The sequence below is a fragment of the Arvicanthis niloticus genome, chromosome 6 (assembly GCF_011762505.2).
Source record: "Arvicanthis niloticus isolate mArvNil1 chromosome 6, mArvNil1.pat.X, whole genome shotgun sequence".
Classification (NCBI taxonomy): domain Eukaryota; kingdom Metazoa; phylum Chordata; class Mammalia; order Rodentia; family Muridae; genus Arvicanthis; species Arvicanthis niloticus.
Window position 1 is genome coordinate 52,453,986 of NC_047663.1, and position 22,015 is coordinate 52,476,000.

Below are 22,015 nucleotides of genomic sequence, written 5' to 3' on the forward strand. Positions count from 1 at the left end.
CTCTTCTGAAGCCAATCCGTGGTCGCCGGTGCCGCGCGCATGCGCGCCCATGTTCCCCGGCCAGTGTTGAGCGGAGAGCTTGGTCTCGCGGGCGGGTGACGTAATTCGGTTGGAGGCGGGATTGCAGGCGGTGGGCGGGAGGCTGCCAACGGTTTTGAGAGCTAGTATCGCGCTAGGAAGGGGTGGCCTTTGGTCTTTCTCTGTGGAGGTTATGGGCTTTGGGGGACAGTCCTCCTCATCTTGGCAAACCAGGGCCGACATGCTCAGAGTAGTCGGGACCAGGAGGTCGCGGTAGAGAACCCCAGGCGGCTGGTTGCCGCATGTGTGTGTTTGTGTGTCTGTGTGTGTGCGCGCGCGCCCCTTTTATAGAGATTTCTTAGGGTGGGATAGGGAGGAATCTACGGACCTCTACTGTGGCTTTCTTATCAGAAGGGATTGGGGGAAAATCGAGGGAGTCGACTCCGGGTGGGACAGGTGAAGTAGGGGCGGAAGGGGGGTGTCGTGACATTAAAGTCTTGCGTCTTCCTTCACTAAAACAAATTGAGGGACAGACATTGGGCTAGTTTTGTTTTGAAGTCTGTTTCAGTTTGCACATTTTGAGTGTGAAAAAAAAAAGTAACCGTGGTTAACCCGTGCCGAAACTGATTTGCAATTTCCAGGACCCAGTTAGGGACTGTAGCAGTTCTGTCGCCCTGCATGTAGGTCTTCTGCCCATTCCCTTGACTTTCTGTCTTGCACATCCGCTTTTTGCCGTTCCCAGGAGTTGGGAGAAGGAGTGTATTCTCCCTTTCCATGGCCTCTGGAGTCAGTGGACACTCCTCTAACAAGAAAGCCCTGATACCCTCCTTTGTTGAGGACCCAAAGTGTCTTCCTTCCAAATCTTCCTTCTTGGTAAACTTATCCAAAAGTTTGGACCTTCTCAAAACTGAGCCAGGAGTTCCCAGTTCCCCGCTGTTCCAGTTGTCTCTTCACTGCACATGGCTACAGCAGCCCCCAGTCCCAGTTCTCCTCTTCGATCAGAGGACCTCCTGAGTGATTCCTCAGAGCCTCCCGGGTTGAACCAGGTGTCCTCGGAAGTGACCTCCCGGCTCTACACTTCTTTGCATCTCAGCCGGCAAGCTGAGGCCACAGCCCGAGCCCAGATGTATCTAGCTTCCAGCTCCTCACCTCCTAACGAGGGCTTAGACAGCTTGGCTCAAGAACTGAGTCGAAGCTTGTCAGTCGGATTGGAAAACAACTTGAAGAAAAAGGTGAGAGGTGTGTCTTGGGGATCTCTCGGGTATTAGAAAGTATTAGGCTCTTTGGCTTCCAGGTTAGCCTTGCAGTGGCTTGAGTCTATTGTTAAATTATTTCCTCTAAGGGTTTTCATGCTTTCTTCTCATAGAAGATGTTTTTGAGAGATTGGCATGAAACCATGATTTGGAAAGTTGTGACGGTTCCTAGAGTTTTGCCTTTTTCTTTTTTTAATGTATTTGTGTGGACAGACACCTGCCACTGTAGAGTAGCTTGGTGTCCTAGAAGTGGGGATTAGGTTTCTTGGCCCTAAGTGAGAACTGGAGTCTTAAGAACAGCTGCAACACACATAAAGGTCCTCTCAGCTCGAAATGTTTGTGATTGTGTGGTTGAGACTGTGGCATACAAGTCATTACACGTGCGTGTGCAGGGAAGATAGTTGTACCAATGGACAAGGTAACTGATGTGCAGACTGGCTAGGTCTTCCAGAGTGTGGAATCCAGTAGGCACAGCTGCACCAGGCTTCAGACGGGACATCCGCTCCTCAGTTGATAGCAGTCCCCTCCAGCCTTGTTTTAAACCTGCTGCTTCATTCACTCATTCCCCTTCTGGCCTCTGTAAACAGTTAGGGTCTGGGTTCAAGGTTAAGACCCCCCCAACACACACTTGCTGGGTTTCTTTTGTCTCCCCTAGGATGGGTCTGAGCACATCTTTGAGATGGAAAGTGTTCGGGGTCAGCTCCAGACTATGCTCCAGACCTCACGTGATGCTGCCTATCGTAAGTCAGCCTGACAGAGTTCTGGAGGAGAGCTGAGGTGGGGCAGGAGACAGTAAGCAGGACTCTAAGAAGTGAAGAAAAGGTGCCCATTCTCTGGGAAAAGGTTTGGGGAGCGGAGAGCTGGAAAGGCCTCTCTCATTCTTTTTTTTTTTTTTTTTTCTCAAATGGCTGCTGTTCCTACTTGATCCTTACTTTGGGGTCTCTTGGGCTACAAGCAGGGGATCCCCTCATTCCAGGAACTGGTTCAGAGAGACGAGAAGAGGACTCCTTTGACAGTGACAGCACAGCTACCTTGCTCAAGTGAGTGCTCCCAGGGTTCTTCTGGCTGTTCACTTGTTTTCCTTCTGCTCCCCACTTCCTAGGGATGGAGAAGCTTGTCATTGGCGTTCAGCTTTTCTTCTTTCTCTCTACCTTCTGGAACCTGGGCAGTAGCTGTCTAGTAGTTGGCTCTCCCTATCATCAGCCCATCTTCTCTTAGAAGAATAAGCTTGTATCTGCTGTTATTAGGTAGGGGGGTGATTGGAGGAAGGGCCGTCACAGAGGATTCTCTGTACTGTTGGTGGCTCTACCTTTTGGTTCTCTGATATATAAAACACCACAGTAGGATCAGTGTGTCTCAAAGGTTTTCCCAGTCTTGACATTCTGTATCTGACTTGCTCAGCACCCGGCCTCTGCAAGACCTGTCTCCATCCAGCTCAGCCCAGGCACTGGAAGAGTTGTTTCCCCGCTATACCAGCCTTCGGCCAGGGCCCCCCACAAACCCCCCAGATTTTCAGGGGCTGAGGGATGCACTTGACTCAGAGCTTACACGCAGAAAGGTAAGAGGCAAAGGCTTTCTTCTGAAAGTGTCAAGGTTAGAAATTAGGGGCCTTGAGTAGAGAAGCAAGTCTGATCGATAAGCCGGAAGACTGGGAGTGGGACTGTGCTGTGATCTAGGGTGGCTTCAGAGAGGCCCTCAATGACTGTCCTGTATAATGTGCACACACACCCCCTCCCTTAGAGTTATCAGACTCCTGATTCCCTTCGTACAACTTGTCACTGATAACATCTTGTTTGTTCTCCCCTCTAAAATCTAAGCTCCTTCAAGGTCAGTGCTGTGTCCTTTTCAATAATGGCTCTTATCTAACACAGAAAAACCCTTCGTGGTTTTTGAATGGATAAGAACTTGTTGGCTTGCACAGAGCTTTAGAGTCATTGGTGATATTATGATCTTTTCCTCCATAAGACCCTTAGTGTCTGAAGGGACAGAGATGAACAAGAATGAAGAAAAGGCAGAATCACTGGCTGTCAACTTTGGAACTCTCCCTATCATTTTAAACTGCGGGGCCTTGAATGAACGGCTTTCCACTGTGTTCAGTGAGCTCCTTAGAGCCAGAGTAACTTCCCACACTTTACAGTGTGGGCTGCTGCTACACCTCTGCCAAACAGTTTATGGGAAACCCAGGAAAGAGAAAAGCCTGGAAGCTAGCAACCACTTTCTGAGCTAGTAGAAGAAAGTGTTTAGAGGTCTTGGGTCTCAGGCTCCTGCTCCAGAATTCTTGATTCTTTCTTTTCAAACCAGTTCTGTTTTGGGGACCTAAGCTTTCTGTCTCCAGGCCATTTCTCCCTAGGGATACTGTGGTCAGACTAAGAATGAGCAGCACCCACGTGCCTCATGTTTCTTTCCAGCATTGTGAGCGCCACATTCAGAGCCTACAGACTCGAGTGCTTGAGTTGCAACAACAGCTAGCTGTGGCTGTGGCTGCTGACCACAAGAAAGATCTCATGATTGAACAACTAGACAAGGTGACAGTAGCAATCTCTCCATGGAGGGCACTGTTACAGTGTCACCCAAGGGGCAGGGGGGGGGGGCGGGGGGGGCGGTGGCAGGTGGCAGGGTCTCATCATCTTCCTTTGAGCTTTTAATAGCCATCCTGCCCCAGCCTCCCGAGTGCTGGGATTACAGAAATGAACCATCATACCCAGTTTAACCAGTGTGTGTGCATGCTAACAGTAGGGCGAGACGTTAGGTTTTCTGACTTGGGAGAGGGAGGTGGCTCATGTCTTGTATAAAGAGGGCAAAAAAGTTGGATTTTAAAATTCCATTTTATTTGCCTTCCTTGAGACTTTGGCTCGAGTGGTGGAGGGCTGGAATCGCCATGAGGCTGAGCGGACAGAGGTGCTGCGGGGACTTCAAGAGGAGCGCCAGGCAGCAGAACTCACCAGAAGCAAGCAGCAAGAAGTGGGTGACCTGGATCAGGTGGCATTAGAGTCGAGATAGGAAGAAATAACTTTGGTATTAAGGTTCCCAAAAGCCTGGCCTCTGGCTTGTGGTTGCTGTCCTTGTGCCCTTTCCTCTACTGTTGCTGCATCTTCTGCGTCTTATATTTTTAGTGGCTTCCCAGGTCCCCTCCCCCAGACAGTCTTGTCTTTGGTGCCCTAGGTCATTTAGTAAACACTGGTTTCAAGTGTCCATTGCTAATTATTTCTGAAGAAGAGGTGTTTTCCTCATTCTCACTGTTGTGTGCTTTTCTCTCCTGAAAGACAGTAACTCGCCTGGAACAAAGCCTTTCTGAGGCCATGGAAGCCCTGAGTCGTGAGCAGGAGGGTGCCAGATTGCAGCAGAGGGAAAGAGAGGCACTGGTAAGCAGGCGGGCTGCGGAGGTAGTCAGTCTTGTCTAGAGACCATGGGCTGTGATGGTCTAGATAAGTTTATAATTTGGGGATACTAGGGCACTGCTGCTCAGGCACATCCTCAGAAGGTTAGTTCTGCTAATCTCTGAAAACAGCCCTGCTGCCAGGCAAATTGGAGCAACTGCAAATTATATTCTTCTTAAAACATTAAATCGGGATGGAGAGATGGATCAGTGGTTAAGAGCACTGACTGCTCTTCCAGAGGTCCTGAGTTCAATTCCCAGCAACCACATGGCTCACAACCATCTATAATGGGATCCCCTGCCCACTTCTGGTGTGTCTGAAGACAGCAACAGTGTACTCACATACATAAAATAAATCTTAAAAAAACATTAAACCTATCTGAGGTGCTAGGTGTGATGTCTCAGGCCTTTAATCTCAGCACAGCACTCTTGAGGTAGGCAGAGGCAGGTGGATCTCCGTGAGTCTGAGGCCAGCCTGCACTACATACTGAGACTTTTTATCCTTAGATCCAAATACAACCTTGCATCCAAATGTGCGCGCGCGCACACGCACACACACACACACACACACACACACACACACACACACACCTTTTTCTAGAACCCCACTTCTAAAAGCCAGAGGGTCCTCATACGTGCTAGACAAGAGTTCTGTTACTGAGCTATACCCTCAGTCTCTCACTCCCAGAGATTTTGTGTCAGTAGATATATAATGGGTTTCAGAAATTTCCTAGGTGATCTTGTTCAGTCTGGAGTGGGAGGTCTGGTCTAGGTTGGGATTCTTAGAGCTGAAGTGGGCGTGTGAACGCCTGTGAGGTTAGTAGCCAGGCTTGTAACGTGCTGCTTTCATGACATGCTTGCCATGTGCAGCCTGATGCTTATGGGATGCACAAGCCCATCTGACCGGCTCTGACTGTAGGTTTGGTGTTTGTATTTTAATGGTGTTGGTTATAGCGGTTGTGTGTTAAGTACTTGCTAGGTGCCAGGCATTGCCAAATGATTTACATTCGCTTTTTACTTTAATTCTCACAAAACAAACTGTGTATTTATGTATTTATTACCTTTATTTTAAAAGATTATCAATCTGGCATAGTGGTGCATACCTTTAATCTCAATATGTGGGATGCAGAGGCACATGGATCTCTGAGTTCAAGGCCAGCCTGGTTTATAGAGTGAGTTCTAAAACAGCCAGCACTACATTGTGAGATCTGTTTCAATAAACATACAAATAAATAAATAATAATAATTACTTATTGACGATTTCATAAGAGACGGGGTTTATTTCATATATTCACATCCTACAGTACAGTAAGTCTTCACTTGGCCTGGTGTTTCTTTTAAAAGCATGAGGTCTTTCTCCTCCCCTCCACACACAGCCTATGTTAGTGTACTCAGCCTCTCAGTAGGAAAAAAAGCCAGTGATTGGAGGGCTTAAGTAATGTTTTTTCTCAAGTTCTGACAACTACAAGTCCAGGACCAAGGTGCTGGGTGGGTTGGTTTCTGGCTTGCAGACAGCTAACTTCTTGATGCTGCTTCATTTGGCGAAAAGGCAAGATATGCCTACTTTTTAAATAGACTATCTTTTATTTATTCTTTACCAATCTTGTATATAAACACTTGCCTACTTTTTAAATAGACTATCTTTTATTTATTCTTTACCAATCTTGTATATAAACACTTGCCTACTTTTTAAATAGACTATCTTTTATTTATTCTTTACCAATCTTGTATATAAACAATGTGTCTTGATAAAATGCACCCCAAGTCGTCTTTTCTTTTCGGGGTAACTGCCATAGTCAGCTGACTGACCCTGTAGGCGTGATCACATGCCAGTCTCCTGCCATGACCATTGCTGCTGTGTTCATGAGTGCATTGCCTTGTGTGTTGAAAAAACAGCATTTCCTGGCACCCTTCCCTATACCTCAGGATACTCCTGGGCCTTGGGGGGAGTCTTGGCATAGATACAGAGGCCCCCATTTAGTTACTTATTTGCAATACTGTCACCCAGTTCTGAGTTTCCAAATTAGCTATTGCCCACAGCAGAATGAACCTTTTATTGCCAAGGTTGACGACAGCACAAATCTGTGTTTAAATATGAATTTTTAAAAACTTATTTTTACTTTATGTGTATGGTTGTTTTGCCTGCATATGTGTCTGCACACCATGTGCATGCCTGCCACAGAGGCCAGGAGGAGACGTCAGATCCCCTGGAATTGGAGCTAAAGACAAGTGTGAGCCACCATGTGGGTCCTGGTAATCAAATTTGGATAATCTGGAAAAGCAGCTGACCAACCCTCCTAACCACTAAGCCGTCTCTGCAGCCTTTAAACATGAATATTTAGGAAGCATTTTGACATCATGTCCATTTAGCAAGACAAGAAAGAGGAATGGCCGTGGACCTATGACCATCACGCCTTGGGCTTCTGCTAGGCTCGCTGGGCCAGGTGTGCTCCCCTGCTGTAGAGCAGCGGGTGGAGAGCTAGGCCACTGATCACAGCCTGGTGAGCCTCAGCTGGGGATGGAGTGATCCTAACTCAGCACTGCATTGTAGGGCTGGGCTGCCAGGTCGCTGGTCTCTTGAGTGCATACTAAAAGTTGGCTTTCTCCTGGGCCTTTAGGAAGAAGAAAGGCAAGCCCTGACTCTGAGGTTGGAGGTGGAGCAGCAGCAGTGCCAGACCCTCCAGGAAGAGCGGGATGAGGCTAGGGCTGGGCAGCTCAGTGAGCGCCGGAAGCTGGAGGCCCTTCAAGTTGCTCTACAAGAGGAAAGGCAGGCCTGGATCAAGCAGGAACACCAGCTGAAGGAACGCCTTCAGGCACTGCAGGAGGAAGGCCAGGTTCAGCTGGAAAGAGAGAAGGTAGAAGAGGCAGAGGGAAGAGTTGGGGATGGAAACATGTTGGGAAAAATTACAGAATAAGGTGAGATGCCAGAATATGGAGGTCAATAGGGAACAGGGGTGGGGAGTAAAGAGTCACACATGAAAGGCAAGACTGGGGTTGAGGACCAGTGTGAAGATCTGGAGGCAGCAGATACATGAAAGGCCAAAGATGATGTTGAACAGTGATGAAGAAACAGGATGAATGGGAGGAGGGAAGATGGAGCGGGACTTGGAATCAGTAACCAGGAATTAGGAGATGAGGCATGTACTAATACTGGGTTTTCTTTTGTAGGGGAACAGCCAGAGGGAGGCCCAGGCAGCCCGGGAGGCCCAGCAGCAGTTTGCACTGCTGCAGTCTGAGGTGCGGCGGCTGGAAGGGGATCTGGACACAGTCCGGAGAGAGAGAGATGCACTGCAGCTGGAGATGAGCTTGGTCCAGGTGAGCCCCAGAAGGTTCTGTAGTTGAGAAAGCAGGTTTGAGTACATATGGAGACTTGGAAGTCATGGAAGACTTGCCTGTCTCAGGTACTTGAGACTTATTATTGGTTAATTTGGTAATATTCTGTCTTTAGCTCCACTTCTTCCTTCCTGAAGACAGTTTTCCACAATATGGGCTGACTCACTGTTACATTTAGACTATGCTGGTTCAAATTTGAGATACTATATACTGTTCTTAAAGAGACAGTGCCACACTTACCAAATGCACTCACTGACTGAGCAGTTGAGTTTTTGCCAGACCTGACTCCAATTGGTTATGTTCTGCTTTGTATTTATTATTATTTTATCTGTTAAACATTTTATTTATCATTGTATATGTGGTATGGTTGTATATGTGTGAGTGAATTGTACTGTGACACGTGTGTAGAGGTCAGAGAACAACTCCTTTCTTCCACATGAGGAACTGAACTCAGGTTATTAGGGTTATATGCTAAACATTTTTATCTGCTAAGCCATCTAATCAACCCAATTATTATTACTTTAGTAACTTCTATTAATACCTACCTCTTAAGTTGGGGATTCAGGAAGACAATGTTTATTTTATTTACTTGGGAAATTCCTGTAACAGCTCATAACCTGGCTCAAAACAGTACCACAAATTGTCAGATACAATTAGGTTGAAAAATTTGTTTCAGCCAGGCTTGGTAGCCCACATCTATAATTCCAACTACGTGGAAGGCTGAGGCAGGAGGATCTCAAGTTATAGCCCAGCTTAGGTATCAGTGTGAATGTGAAGTCAAGGATAGACAACTTAGTGAAAGCCTGTATCCAAAAGTAAAATGTAGACGAGGCTATGGCTCAGTGGGAGAGGCCATACTCAGCACGTGTGAGCCCTAGGTTCAATCCCAGGACTGGTTACAAAACAACAACAAAACCCTTTCTAGGGCTGGTTAAGAGCACTGGCTGCTTTTCCAAGGGACCCAGGTTCAGTTTCCAGCATCCAAACAGCAGCTGACAGCCATCTGTAATTCCAGTTCTAGGGGAGCTGACAGCCTTTTTTGTTCTCTGCATGGACCAGGCACCAGTATGGTCATTTAATTCTACTTCTTAACTTGTTCTCAGAAACTCATCAGTTGGTCCTTAGTAAACATTTTACACAGAAAACAGAGGCCCACCAGGGTCATAACTGAACTAATAGAACTAAATTCATGTTTTACCTGCAGGCAAAATCCATACACATAAAAACAAAACAAAACAAACAAAAAAACCCCAACAGTTGTAGTGTAACTAGTTCATTGAATCTTATTACATTATTTAGCCTTTGATCATCTACTAAGGGAGGTGGTGTTGGCAACCTTTCTGCAAAGAACTAGAAAATAAATATTTTTGACTCTGTGGATGGTGTGTTCTCAGTAGTAACTGCTCTACTTAAAACACAAAAGCAGCTACGGAGAGTATGTATGTGAGTGAGTATGGCTATGTCCCCATCGGACTTCACACCAAAAAGCAGCCATTGAGGGAAGCAGCAATCCTGGAATGGCGGAACTGCTCAGAGAGAGCCATGTTTCAGTCCTGGGGAAACACAGCATTGAGGAGCACTGACTTGGGAGGACTTCGTACTGACCACTGTGGGCCTCTGTTTTTAATGTGTGAAGTGTTTGCTAAGGGAAATGCACGAGTTACTGAGAGCAAGCTAAGAAGTAGAACTAAATGACCAGTCAAAAGGGAGTAACCAAGTAAGATGAGCCAGGAATGACGCCTCTGGGTTTCTCACAGCTCAGGACTTTCTAAGAGAAAGGTACCACTGAGGCAGGATCTAGAGGGTGCTCCTCTGTCCCGGGTCTATAAAAAAAAAAAAAAGCTATGAAGTTTGGGGTGTGTGGGGTTTTTTTTGTTTTGTTTTGTTTATTTATTTGTTATTTATTTTTAAACAATTATTTTTATTTTATTAGCATTGGTGTTTTACCTGCATGTGTATTGGTGTGAAAGTGTTGAATCCCCTGGAACTGGAGTTGCAAACAGTTGTGGGCTGCCAAGTGGGTGCTGAGACTTGAACTCAGGTCCTTCTGAAGAGCAGCCAATGGTCTTAACTGCTGAGCCCCTTCTCTGGCCCCCTATTTGTTTATGTTTTAGACAAGGTCTTGATATGTGGAAGTTGACTGGCCTTATCCTACTGCCTCTGATGACCAAGTGCTGAGATTTAGGCATGAACCACCATACCTAGTTTGGGTATATGGGCTTAAAGCTTGGAAAAAAGATCACAATGAAATGAAAGATTTGGGAATTAAGAAATCTAGTAAAAACCATGCCTAGAGGCAAAAGCTTATTATATACACTTTAGAATTATCTGGCCTAAGTGTCAGCAGAGAGTAGGAAAGAGGAGGAGGGCTGGAGAGATGGCTCAGAGGTTAAGAGCACTGACTGCTCTTCCAGAGGTCCTGAGTTCAATTCCCAGCAACCACATGGTGCCTCACAACCATCTGTAATGGGATCTGATGCCATCTTCTGGTGTGTCTGAAGACAGCTATAGTGTACCCACATACATAAAATAAATGAATAAGTTTTAAAAAAAGAAAAGGGAGGCAGGGCTAAAGAGCAGTTGCAGGCAGCACAGGCAGCAAAGACTCAGAATGAGGATAGAGAGAGGTCCTGCAGAGGAAGAATCACCTAGACAAGAGGTGTGAACTGGGGGCACAGAGCTGTAGTGACCCCATAAGAGAGAGATAGAGAAACAGCCAGTGTGGGTAAGAACTGAGCTCTAGACATATGAAGTAGCAATCAGATTCTGGAGAGCTGGAAAGAGAGAACAAGAGGCGAAGACGAGACGGACTGCTGGAGTGCCTCCTGTTTCAGTGGGGGTAATCAGCGTATCATCTCAGACTCACTGCAGAGTGCTCTGATGTTGCCGTGGGTTAATACATCTATTTCTCTTGTCCAAAGCCATTTTGCTTTTGTGTGCATATATGATGTATCTCACGGTTCAATAAAGAAAGAGAATCTGAGTCACTCCCCAAGGCAGATTCCCTGGTGTTCATCCTTGAGGCAGATGAGGAGTTGTTGGTACTGATCTTGTTTACATTTCCCACACTGAGAAGACTAATCTCAGACATAATTGAGCTGACAGTCATTGTACCTTCCTTTACTCCCAGGCCAGATATGAGAGCCAGCGGATCCAGATGGAGTCAGAGCTGGCTGTACAGCTGGAGCAGCGGGTGACTGAGCGGCTGGCAGAGGCTCAAGAGAACAGCCTGCGGCAGGCCGCCTCCCTCAGGGACCATCACAGGTACTTGGGACTTACAAGATAGTGTTTCTCTGGCAGCAGCAAGTGTTAGCTTCCTGCCCCTGTGCTCAGAGCCTCTTAGCCTCTCCCAGCATGACTCCCAGTGCACTTCCAGTCCCATCTGTTAAGGTCTTAGCCCTCTCGGGAGGGTTGCCATGAAGTGCTCATGGACAGGCACACAGCCTACAGATTTCCGTCCCATGGGGCATAGCTGCTCTGAAGGGGTGGGACGATGAGTGATGTTTCCAGCTCCTTTTGGAGTGATGCCGAAGTGTGTTGTTCACAGCTGTTCCAGGGGTGGCTCTCCTTTCTACCCCAGCCTTCTCTCACCCTCCTTCACCATGTCTGGAAGTGCTTCTATCTTGTTTGTTTTTTTTTTTTTTGGGAGGGGGGTGTTGGGGAGGCTTATTGTTCTTTTTAAAGACAGGGTCTCACTATGTAGGCCAGACTGGCCTTGAATTCACAGAAATCTGTCTTGTCTCTGTTTCCTGAGTGCTGGGACTAAAGACATGTGACACCATGCCTGGCAGAAATGCTTTCTATATGTCATTTTCAAGTGGACATGGATTATAGTCCTATAACCCCAGCTTGGGTGGCTGAAGCAAGATGATTGCAAGTTGCTGTGTAGTGAGATTCTGTCTTAACCAAACTAAACCAAAACCAAACCCAAGCAATCAGCTAGTCTGTTGCTTTGCTGTAAACCTTCACATCAGTCTTTGCTTCTGGGGAGTCCATCCTGTGGCCTCAGCTTTGTTCTTACTGTCAATGTGCGTGGCTGGGCCGGGTGATTGCAGCTGTCTGTCTTCCTGACCTGAACCCAGAGGAATAAGGGTCCCTAATAGTGAGGTGCTGAGTGGGAGGACCAGAGATGAGGAATGGGACTAGCAGGTCTAGCATAAGCTGATGACGGATGCCAAGCAAGTTTATTCAGAAGTGCAGCATCGTATATACTATTTGCAGGGAACAGGGGGACTCAATAGCCAAGGTCAACTGAGAGCTAAGTCGGACAATGTTGGCAAGAGAACACAGGATACCTCAGCCATAGCTGATAACCACAGCACATCGGGAAGAGCAGGGTCCCCAGAAACTGCATCTTGACTCCCTTAGGAGACACTCACATCTCCCCTAGACCAGCCTTGTCAAACTCACTCCTGAACAAGGACACAGAACCAATGGTTCCTTTGTCCTTTTAGTAGGTCTCTGAGAAAGTCTTGGTCTGGGCTGACTTCCCACATCTGCCCTTACCTACACACAGTCTGTCTTTTTCTCATTGACAGTGTCTTTTGGTTTAAGAATGGCTTTGTTTGTTTACATGTCTGTACATATATCTGTGTTTAGATATGTAATTGTGAGTACTGATGCCTGTGGGGGCCAGATAGGGAGCTGGACCCCTGGAGCTGTAAGCCACTCAGTGTGATTGCTGGGAACCAAACTTAGGTCCTCTGCAGGAGCAGTACACAGCACACACTTAACCCCTGAGCTACCACCTCTCCTGCCCCCTGATAGCAGCTCCCATCTGTCCTCTAAGTCTCTTTCTTACCTGGGACTTTGTAGGAAGCAGCTACAGGAACTCAGTGGACAGCACCAACAGGAACTGGCTGCCCAGCTGGCTCAGTTCAAGGTAGAAATGGCTGAACGAGAGGAGCGCCAGCAGCAGGTGGCTCAGGACTATGAGCTCAGGTACCGGCCTTGGAGTTCTTTCCATGGGTAAAGCCCAGACTGGGGATGGCAGAGAGAAGCCTTTCAGAAGATCCGGCCTCCTCTAATATATCCAAATCCTTAATTATTTCAGAGGTCTGATACTGCACCCAGCCTCTTGTCCTAAGCCTCTGCTTTCTTAAAATCTCCAAGTCACCTCTTTAATGTGTGTGAATTGGGGGAGTAGGTATATGTTCCTGTGGTGACGTGTAGACCAGAGGGCCATGTCATATGTCTCCTCCACCTTATCTTTTGAGACACTGAGCTTAGAGCTCACCAATTTGGCTAGACTGGCTAACCATGGAGCTCTGGGGATCTCTAGGGATCACTCAGCACTGGGCTTCCATTTGTGCTTGGCCACACCCTGCCATTACTGGAGATTATAACTCAGGCCCTCAGGCTTGTGCCGCAGACAAGTTACTGACTGAGCCATCTCTGGCCCCTCTCTTCTTCCCCTCAGACTGGCAAGGGAGCAGGCTCGAGTGCGTGACCTGAAGAGTGGCAACCAGCAGCTGGAGGAGCAGCGGGTGGAGCTGGTAGAGCGACTCCAAGCCATGCTGCAGGCCCACTGGGATGAGGCCAACCAGCTGCTCAGTACCACGCTTCTGCCTCCCAACCCTCAGGTAGCCATTGCCCCAAAGAACAGCTGTCCTGCCCAAATAACGCCTTTTTCCATGGCCACAGCTCACTAATGTGTCCTGTTCCTCTGGCATAGTTTTGTGTTTCCAGTACACATGAGTGAATATGTGGTGCTAGTGTGGTGGAATAATGGCTAAATAAATTAGGACAGAAAGTTATTGCTAAGGCCAGGGAGAGGCTGTCAGTAAAGGGCTTGCTTCACAAGTGTGAAAACCTGACTGCATTCCCTAAAGCCTAGGAAAAAGATAGCTGGGCAAAGGCTCAAACTTATCCTTAGCTTCATAGTGAGTTCAGGATAAGCCTGGCCTACATGAGGTCCTGTCTCAAAGCAAAGCAAAGCAAAACAAACAAAAATTTTAAGAAAAAGAACAGTAGTAACAACACACACACACACACACACTGTTGCTAAGTCCTGACCTAGATTAAAATAGGACTCCTTCTAGTCTTTCCTATGTTGGTGTCTCTTATGTTTAGTTTATGATAATGACTATTAGCTAAAATGCTTTAGAATTAGTTATGTGCATGTGGCACAAACATCTAAACTGTTAAAATTTAAAAAAAGTTTATAGTAAAAAGTAGCCTCTACTCTATCCTAGGACCCCAGCCCTCCATCTCCAGGTCTTTTCCCAAAGGTAGTCAAGGACTGCTGTCTTGAGCATCTCCCCTCCCCTGAGCTCCTCACATCAGATGCCACCCTGTACCCACTGCTGTATAACTTTGGATGTGACCAAGTACATATTCCTTGATACAGAAATGGTTTTCTGTATATTCTATCTATAGTGCTACAATAAATACTAAAACACATGTTGTTATATAAGTTATCTATAAAATTTGTGGAAATAGAATTATAATATGAAAAATAATCAGTTTAAAATGTGATGGAAATTAGATGCTACCCATTTTCCTTTAAAGGGAGTTCAGGGAGTTTATAGCCATATTCAAGTGTCTGTACTAAGCCTTGTTGTCCCTTTGAACCTGCCAGGCTGTGAGCTTGCCTTTTTCTCTCCTGGCCAGGCTCCTCTTGCTGAACGCTCCAGCCCTGGGCCTCTGGAGCCAGAGAAGGAGGAGAGAAGGGTCTGGGCCATGCCTCCTATGGCCGCCGTGGCCCTGAAACCTGTGTTGCAGCAAAGCCGAGAAGTGAGGGGTGACCTGCCTGGAGCTCAGTCTGTTTTCTGTAGCACCTCCCCAGATCTGAGCCTCCTGCTAGGACCCTCTTTCCAGAACCAGAACTCCTTTCAGCCCTTGGAACCCAAGCCTGATGTGGCTCCACCCACAGGTGACTAAGGGCAGAGGTCACTGGCATTCTCCTTATGCATGGAGAGCTTACCAGGTTCCCTCTGATAGGAACGCGGGCATTTGGTTTCTAGATGTCTTACCAACCATGAATTGCCAGGAACAGAAACTTGTTGAGTAAAGGGAAGCGTACATGGAAGTAGATGGATGTGCTGGGAGCTGGAGCTGGAGGCAGCGGGCTGTCAGAAGGGTGGTGGCCCTTCTCTCCTCACCCTGCACCCCTGCTTCTTTCTGCACAAGTCTACCACTCACTCTCCACACTGTGGTTCTCCCTCCTTATAGCCTTGGCGATGTATGGACTTGACTAGTCCTGACACTTGAGTCTAGCCCAGGCTCTTGGATGTACTTACCACTGGACTGGCTGACTTTAATGGGTGGCCACCCCTGGATAAGTGAGCTGTGACTTGGATGAGAAGGGTTTTTTGTAGTTTTACCATGTTGATATAGTGTGACTTAAGAATGAAGACTGTGTTGAGGTTTGTAGCTTAGTTCTAAATACAGTGCTTGCCTAGGATGTGTGAACCCCCAGCATCGCAGGATTGACCTGGTGGCACACACCACCACAGCACTCAGTGAGTGGAAACAAAAGGTTAGAAGTTACAGGTCATCCTCAGCTACATAGTGAGGTGGTTTCTAAATTATTATTTTATATGTATGAGTGTTTTGCCTGCATGTAGATATGTGTCCTTCTCTAGCACCTACACAGTGAGTTTGAGGTCAGCCTGGGCTGGATGTACGAACCCCTGTGAAAAAAGAAAAAAAAAAAAGAGTAGAGCCGGGGTAGTGCTCATGCCTGTGATCCCAGCACCTGTGAGAGCTGTTTTTGGTTATCAGCCTGACTGCATCAGGAGTGAACTGCAATCCAGAAATGGAAGGCATACCTGTGTAGTGGGTGAATCCACTTGTAGTCCTGACCTTTGAGGTAGGAAGAGAGTGAGACACTGGGCCTGGCTTGAGCATCTGAGACCTCAAAACCAACCCCCTAGTGACACACTTCCTCCAACAAAGCCTGACTAATCTAACATGGCCACACTTCCTAGTAGTGCCACTCCCTGTGGACCTATGGGGGCTATTTTCATTCAAACAGTGTTGGAGAGACTGGGATCACTAGGTCATGTAGGCCTAGCTCCAGGTTCAGGGAAAGATTCTGGCCCAAGGGAGTAAAGCAGACTAGCATCCTTCTCTGGCCACTTTGTGCACTTGCACATGTAAACACTATTTTTTTTTAATATTATTTACTTTGTGTATGTATAAGCATATGCATACCATAATATTTATGTGGAGCTATGGGAGTTGATTGACTCTTTATATAAATGTAGGTCCCTTAGTCAAACTCAAGTCACCAGGCTTGGTAGCCAACTGCCTTTAGTGGCTGAGCCATCTTACAGGCCCAAAAAAGAGGTGGGGTTTGCCTCAGATGCACTATAATATCGAAACTTGATCTTGAACTGATTTTCAAATGCTGGGATTACAAGAGTATACTCCACACCCAGTGTGCTGTGGTGCTGGGATCAACCCTAGTGCTTGCTGTTTGCTAGGTAAGCACTCTGAAGTGAGCTGCATCCTGGTCCCTAGGAGGTACCTTAATCCTCCCTCCAGTTCTTTTCAACTCTGGTGCCATCTTTCCTGGGCCGTGGTATCCTTCTTAAATTTATGTATTTGTTTTAAAGGTTTGTTTATGTACCAAATGTATGCCTGTGGCAGTCAGAAAAGGGCATTGAATCCCCTGGAACTGGAATTCTAGTTTGAGCCGCCATGTGGTTTCTGGGAATTGAACTCAGGTTCTCTGGAAGAGCAGTCAGTGTTCTTAACCACTGAGCCATCTCTCCAGCCCCGACTCTTCCATTCAATGGTACCTTTTCTTTAGGAGCATTTGGTAGGTGGTTTATTGAGAGACTTCTTCCTATACACCACGCATGCATGCCAAGGTACCTGTCTCATTTCACAGCTGCACCCTTCTCTGCATTGGAGGCTTTCGCTGCTGACCATAGAGCAGAACGCCCATTTCCTGAGGAAGACCCTGGATCTGATGGTGATGGGCCCCTAAAAGCAGTGCTGCCACCTGCTTCTCAGCTTGAAGGCCTCAAGAATTTTTTGCAGCAGGTACTACGACTTCCTTGGCCTTTGTGTGTGTTCACATGCTCATGAAGTGTGTGAGCCAGACATCAGTGTCAGCCATTTTCTTCCATAGCTAAATTGTTTCTTCAATGCCATTTTTTATTGTTTTTTTTAATTAGTTATTTTATTTATTTACATTTCAAATGCCATCCCTCTTCCCAGTTAAACCGTCTATCCCCTTCCTCGTCTCCCCTGCTTCTATGAGGGTGCTCCTCCACCCACCCCCTCCTGCCTCAGCACCCTAGCTGGGTCATCAGGCCTTCACAGGACCAAGGTGCTGCCCTCCCATTGATGGCAGATAAGGCTATCCTCTGCTACATATGCAACTGGAGCCATGGATCCCTCCATGTGTACTCTTTGGTTGGTGGTTTAGTCCCAAATGTGTAACCCAGGTTGGTCTCGAACTTGTGATCCTCATGTCTCTGCCTCCTTCAGCAAATCCTACTAGTGTACGCCACCACAACAGCCTTTTCTTTCTTTTTATTTCCTTTTTTTTTTTTTTTTTTTAAAGAGAAGGCCTCACTATGTAACCCTGGCTGACCTGTGACTCACTCTGGAAACTAGGCTGGCCTCAAACTCACAGGGATCTGCAGTCCTCCCCAGTGCTAGGGCTAAAGCTGCACCATTGTTTACGGCTATGCCGAGCTTTTATGCAGATGTTGGGGATTGAGCTCAGATCCCCATGCTTACTCAGTATCACTAAGCCATCTCCCCAGCCCCGTCCTTGCCTTTTTTAGGACCAGTTATTTGTCTTAGCAATTACTTTATCTCATTCTTAGTCTGTAATTCTCCTCTGGAACTTAGGTCACTGACCTTAGCCTCAGACATATCTGTTCCCCTCAGAGCCTAGGCTTCTTTCTACCGGTTTTCTAAAGGAGAATCCTGTCTTCTTTCCCCAGCTGCTGGAGACTGCACCTCAGAGCAATGAAAACACTTCTGCTGACCTGTTGCCCCCTAAGTCTGGTGAGTCCCAACTCTGAAGAAGGTCAGGATAGGCCTAGAAGAGGTGGGAATTGGTGGTCTAGGATGGAGCAGGAGCCTGGAGGTAGGACTTGGCTCTGCCCCGTTAACTGTGAAGGGCTTTGCCTATCTTAACATAGAAAACAAACCTGAATTAGAAACAAGGTCACAGTAGTTTTCTGTAGAGATTATATGTATTTATTTAAATTTGGATTCCATTTCTTCTGTTGTTGTCTGTATGTCTTTTGTGTCAGGATCTCATTCTGTAGTCCAGACTGGCTTCAAACTTGCTAAGAAAATCAGGTTGATCTTGAACCTAGAGCAACTAGCCTGCCCTAGTTCCTATAAATACTGGATTTATAGGAGTGCCTGGCTTGAATTTGGATTCCATTTCTAAATTAATTTATCATTAAAACTGGTAGTGTTAGAAACAATTACTTCTGATACTTTTCAATGCATTATTAACACCTAAAATAACTAAATTTAAAAGTTCTCACTTAAATGCCCAGTCAGTTCTGCTGAAGCATGGTGTGACCGCTGAGAGTCAGACTTGCCCGCTCCCTCACTACCCAGTCCATAGGAAAATGTTATACGGAGAGGATTGTCCTCTTTGCTGCTGAGGCATGAGCTCTCGTAGTCATAGGTGATCCTGGGCGCTGATCATCCTGCCCTTGTTCCCCAAGAATTGCATGTACAGGTGTGTGTGTCCTGATACCCAGTTTTATTTGTGCTGCGAATTGAACCCAGGGCCTCTGAGCAGAGCCTGCCCAGCCTGTTTGGGGTTTTGCTTACCCTGTGTTCACTGTTGCTTTCTCCTAATGCCAGGCTCTCGGGCTGTCTCATCTTGGGAGGAAGCCCCTCAAGTGCCTCGACTTCCACCTCCTGTCCACAAGACTAAAGTTCCCTTAGCCATGGCGTCTAGTCTTTTCAGGGTCCACGAGCTTCCCTCATCCAATCTGCAAGGCAGTGGTCTCAGCACTGGCTCCCCAGAGAGAGGTAAGGGTGGGGTAGATGCCAGAGGAAGGGAAGAAAATGCCTGAGACCATCCTAGGTTCTTTGGGAAGTGGGAGGAGGCTGGGAGAGGAGGCCTCAGTGACAGTGACGGTGCCAACTTGTCTCTCAGGTACAGATGGGCTCAGCCCCCCAAGGCAGCTGATGGAAGTGTCTGAGCTGTTACGCCTGTACCAGGCTCGGGGTTGGGGTGCTCTGCCTGCTGAGGACCTGCTACTGTATCTGAAGAGGCTAGAACATGGCGGGTATGAGCCTGGGAGAGAAGAAGGGCTCCAAGCATGGAATTTGGATTAGGAAATGATCGGGCCCAATATATTCATTGGATGCAGTCTCTTGTCCTTCTTAGGGGTCCAGCATGGGGTGAGGGATGAAATGTAGAGTCACAATTTCTCCATCTCTTTGTTTCCATTTCTACTGAGTTTTCTTCTTAAACCCGACCCAAGTGCCCGTTTTTCAGTTTTCTTTCCTTTCTGCCCAGGAGCTCAAAACTCAGAATCCCAGAATTTTTATTTACCTGAGAACTTTTTTTTTTTTTAAACTAAGCAAACATTTACTCATAGGAAATTTGTTTATTGTATGTTTTTGAGACAAGGTTTCACTATGCAGCCCTGGCTAGCCTGGAACTCACTGTAAGGCCGACGTCACACCCAGCCATCTGCCTCTTGCCTCTGCCTTCCAAGCTCAGGATTAAGGCGGTTTTGTTTTGGGGTTTTTGTTTTATTTTGTTTTGTTTCATTTCTTAATGAAGTCAGCAACTCAAACAACAATTTTTCAAATTAGGCATTTGAATACAATCCAAAGAAGCACTAATTTGATACGTGCTGAGGAATGATGGGGTTGGAGAGACAGCTCATCTAGTAAAGTGCTTGCAATACAGGCATGAGGAGCTGAGTTTAATCCCAGAACTCATGTTGAAAAGCCAGGCATAGTAGCATGCACTTGTATTCCCCTGGGGTTTGTGGGCCAGGAGCCAGATTGGTCAAATTGTCAAGCCCCAGGCCAATAAAGACCCTGTTTTACAAACTAAAGTAGCCAAATATGGTAGCATATGCCTTTAATCCCAGCACTTGGGAGGCAGACACTCATGAATTTCTATGAGTTTGAGGGAAGCCTGGTCTACACAGTGGGACCCTATCTCAAGACAAAAAAGGTTACTGTGGATAGCCCCCGAGGAACAACATTGGAGGCTGTCTGTCCTCGGGCCTCACATGCATGTGCACCTGGACACACAGCACAGAAGCACAGTTTGTTTTCTGTCATTAAGCTGTGGTTTATATGAGAGCAGAAACCTCTGTGTGTACAGTAACAATGGCGATGACTCAGTGTGCAGTAGTCCCTAGAGCCGAGTAGTGTTGTAGGCAGTGTTCACTGTGTGGTGATGGCGGGCACAGCGGAGGACATGTGTGCTGTGTGTTCCGAACCAGGGCTGCAGTGCAGTCTCAGAGCAACGCCATCCAGAACTGCAACACTGGGCTCACTGGGGCTTGATTGTCAATTAGTTTTTGATTGAACCATATTCAGAAACCTTTTCTGTGTTCTTTTTTCTTTTTAAATCTCTATTTTGTGGTGCCACACCACAGTTTAAGAAGCTTGAATCCAATCCAGAGTCACTCATTGGATTCCACTAAGCCTCCTCTGCATGGGCTCCAGCTCCACCCCTCCTGGTTCTTCCTCTTTTGTTTTAGTGGTACTAGAAGTTCTCTCCTGCCTGAGCCTCTCCCCAGACTTACTCTGCCTGCCTGTCTGTTCTCCCTCTGTCCCTCTCTCCCTCCCTCCCTCCCTCCTCTTTCTTTCTTTCTTTTTTGTTTTTTTTTTTTGTTTGTTTGTTTGTTTGTTTTTTTCAAGACACAATTTCTCTGTGTAGCCCTGGCTGTCCTAGAGCTTGCCATGTAGACCAGGCTGGCTTCAAACAGGAATTAAAGGCATCTCACTTTCCTAAGAGGAAATTGGGGAATTGGGGAATTACTCCCCTGCACCCACCTTATCCTCATTCATACCCATGGTTTGTGTGTCAGGACTGATGGCCAAGGGGAACTTGTCCCCAGAAGAAACACAGACTCCCGTTTGGGTGAGATCACTCGGAAAGAGGTGAGGAGAGCAGGGGAGAGCAGGGCTCTTGTCTTTCCAGTCCCCTCAGCTCCACATGCCCTGGCTAGCCCGCCACTCAGGGTCTGCACTTGCTAGCATTCACACACACACAGACACCTGTGCTCACTGGTTGGGGCTCTCTGTACACCGTGCCCTTCCTCTGTGGGGTGGGGAAAGTGAAAGGATATGATGATGGCTTCTTCTTTCCTCTCAATTCTCAGATCCCCTCCCAGGCTATCCCTCGACGCCTTGCTTCAGCCCCTAAGACTGAAAAGCCTGCACGGAAGAAGAGTGGGCATCCTGGCCCTGGCATGAGGAGTCGGGGAGGCATCTGGAGATGAGGCCCACCCTTCTGTCTTCCACCATTCATTTTAATTAGTGCCCTGGAGTCTGTGTCAGAGGAATATGAAAAATGGAGATTTTGTATGAAGCTACTTTGTGAAGAAACCTTTAAAAATACTATTTCAGTATTTTAGAATATATTTGTTTTCTATGAGAAAGCACACGGCGTCTTAGAGGCTGGCATGTGACTAGGTGTCTGAGTGGCCCGGAGTGCAGTATCTGCTTGCAGTGCTTAGCTGCTCCATAGTAGAATTATGAGTGACTCTCTTCTTTTTGTGTAATTTGCATTTTGTATATTTTCTGAAATAAGTATGTATTACTTTAGTGATCAAAAACTCCCAGACTTTTAATAAAAGAGTAAATTATTGCATAAAATGTTTAAGAAAAGCTTGTTATGCTGGGGAAAAGTTTTGTCTTTTAAACATTTTAGATTATTTTTATGTGATTTTCCCCCCTTTTTTTGAGACCAGGCCCCTCTATGTGTAGCCCAAGCTACCTGAAAACTTACAGACCTTCTGCTGTATGTGTGTTGGGTTACAAGCGTGTGCCAACATGCCTGGCATTTCTGCTTTCTAAAAGCAGATGACTCTTGGGTGGCACTGGGGATTCAGGTTGGCAGGTTCTG

The 22,015-nt window shown here is 46.8% G+C and overlaps 1 protein-coding gene across 5 annotated transcripts; it reads left to right on the forward strand.

Moving 5' to 3' along the window:
- The first annotated feature begins 67 nt into the window (after positions 1-67).
- On the forward strand, positions 68-21,752 carry Cntrob (centrobin, centriole duplication and spindle assembly protein). 5 transcript variants are annotated; one of them, XM_034507352.2, is made up of 19 exons: positions 68-1,250; positions 1,927-2,011; positions 2,230-2,311; positions 2,673-2,829; positions 3,680-3,796; positions 4,116-4,232; positions 4,535-4,633; positions 7,266-7,502; positions 7,816-7,962; positions 11,111-11,244; positions 12,796-12,921; positions 13,400-13,562; positions 14,593-14,854; positions 16,820-16,974; positions 17,889-17,952; positions 18,775-18,945; positions 19,073-19,205; positions 20,976-21,048; positions 21,270-21,752. In XM_034507352.2, exons 1-19 carry the CDS (start codon positions 978-980, stop codon positions 21,387-21,389), a joined length of 2,715 nt encoding a protein of 904 aa, XP_034363243.1. In that variant the 5' UTR covers positions 68-977; the 3' UTR covers positions 21,390-21,752. The 5 variants fall into 5 exon arrangements, with proteins under 5 accessions (XP_034363243.1, XP_034363242.1, XP_034363244.1 ...); XM_034507351.2 differs by having other exon boundaries at positions 99-1,250; positions 2,227-2,311; XM_034507353.2 differs by having other exon boundaries at positions 1,102-1,250; positions 1,927-2,015.
- The last annotated feature ends 263 nt before the right edge of the window (positions 21,753-22,015 follow it).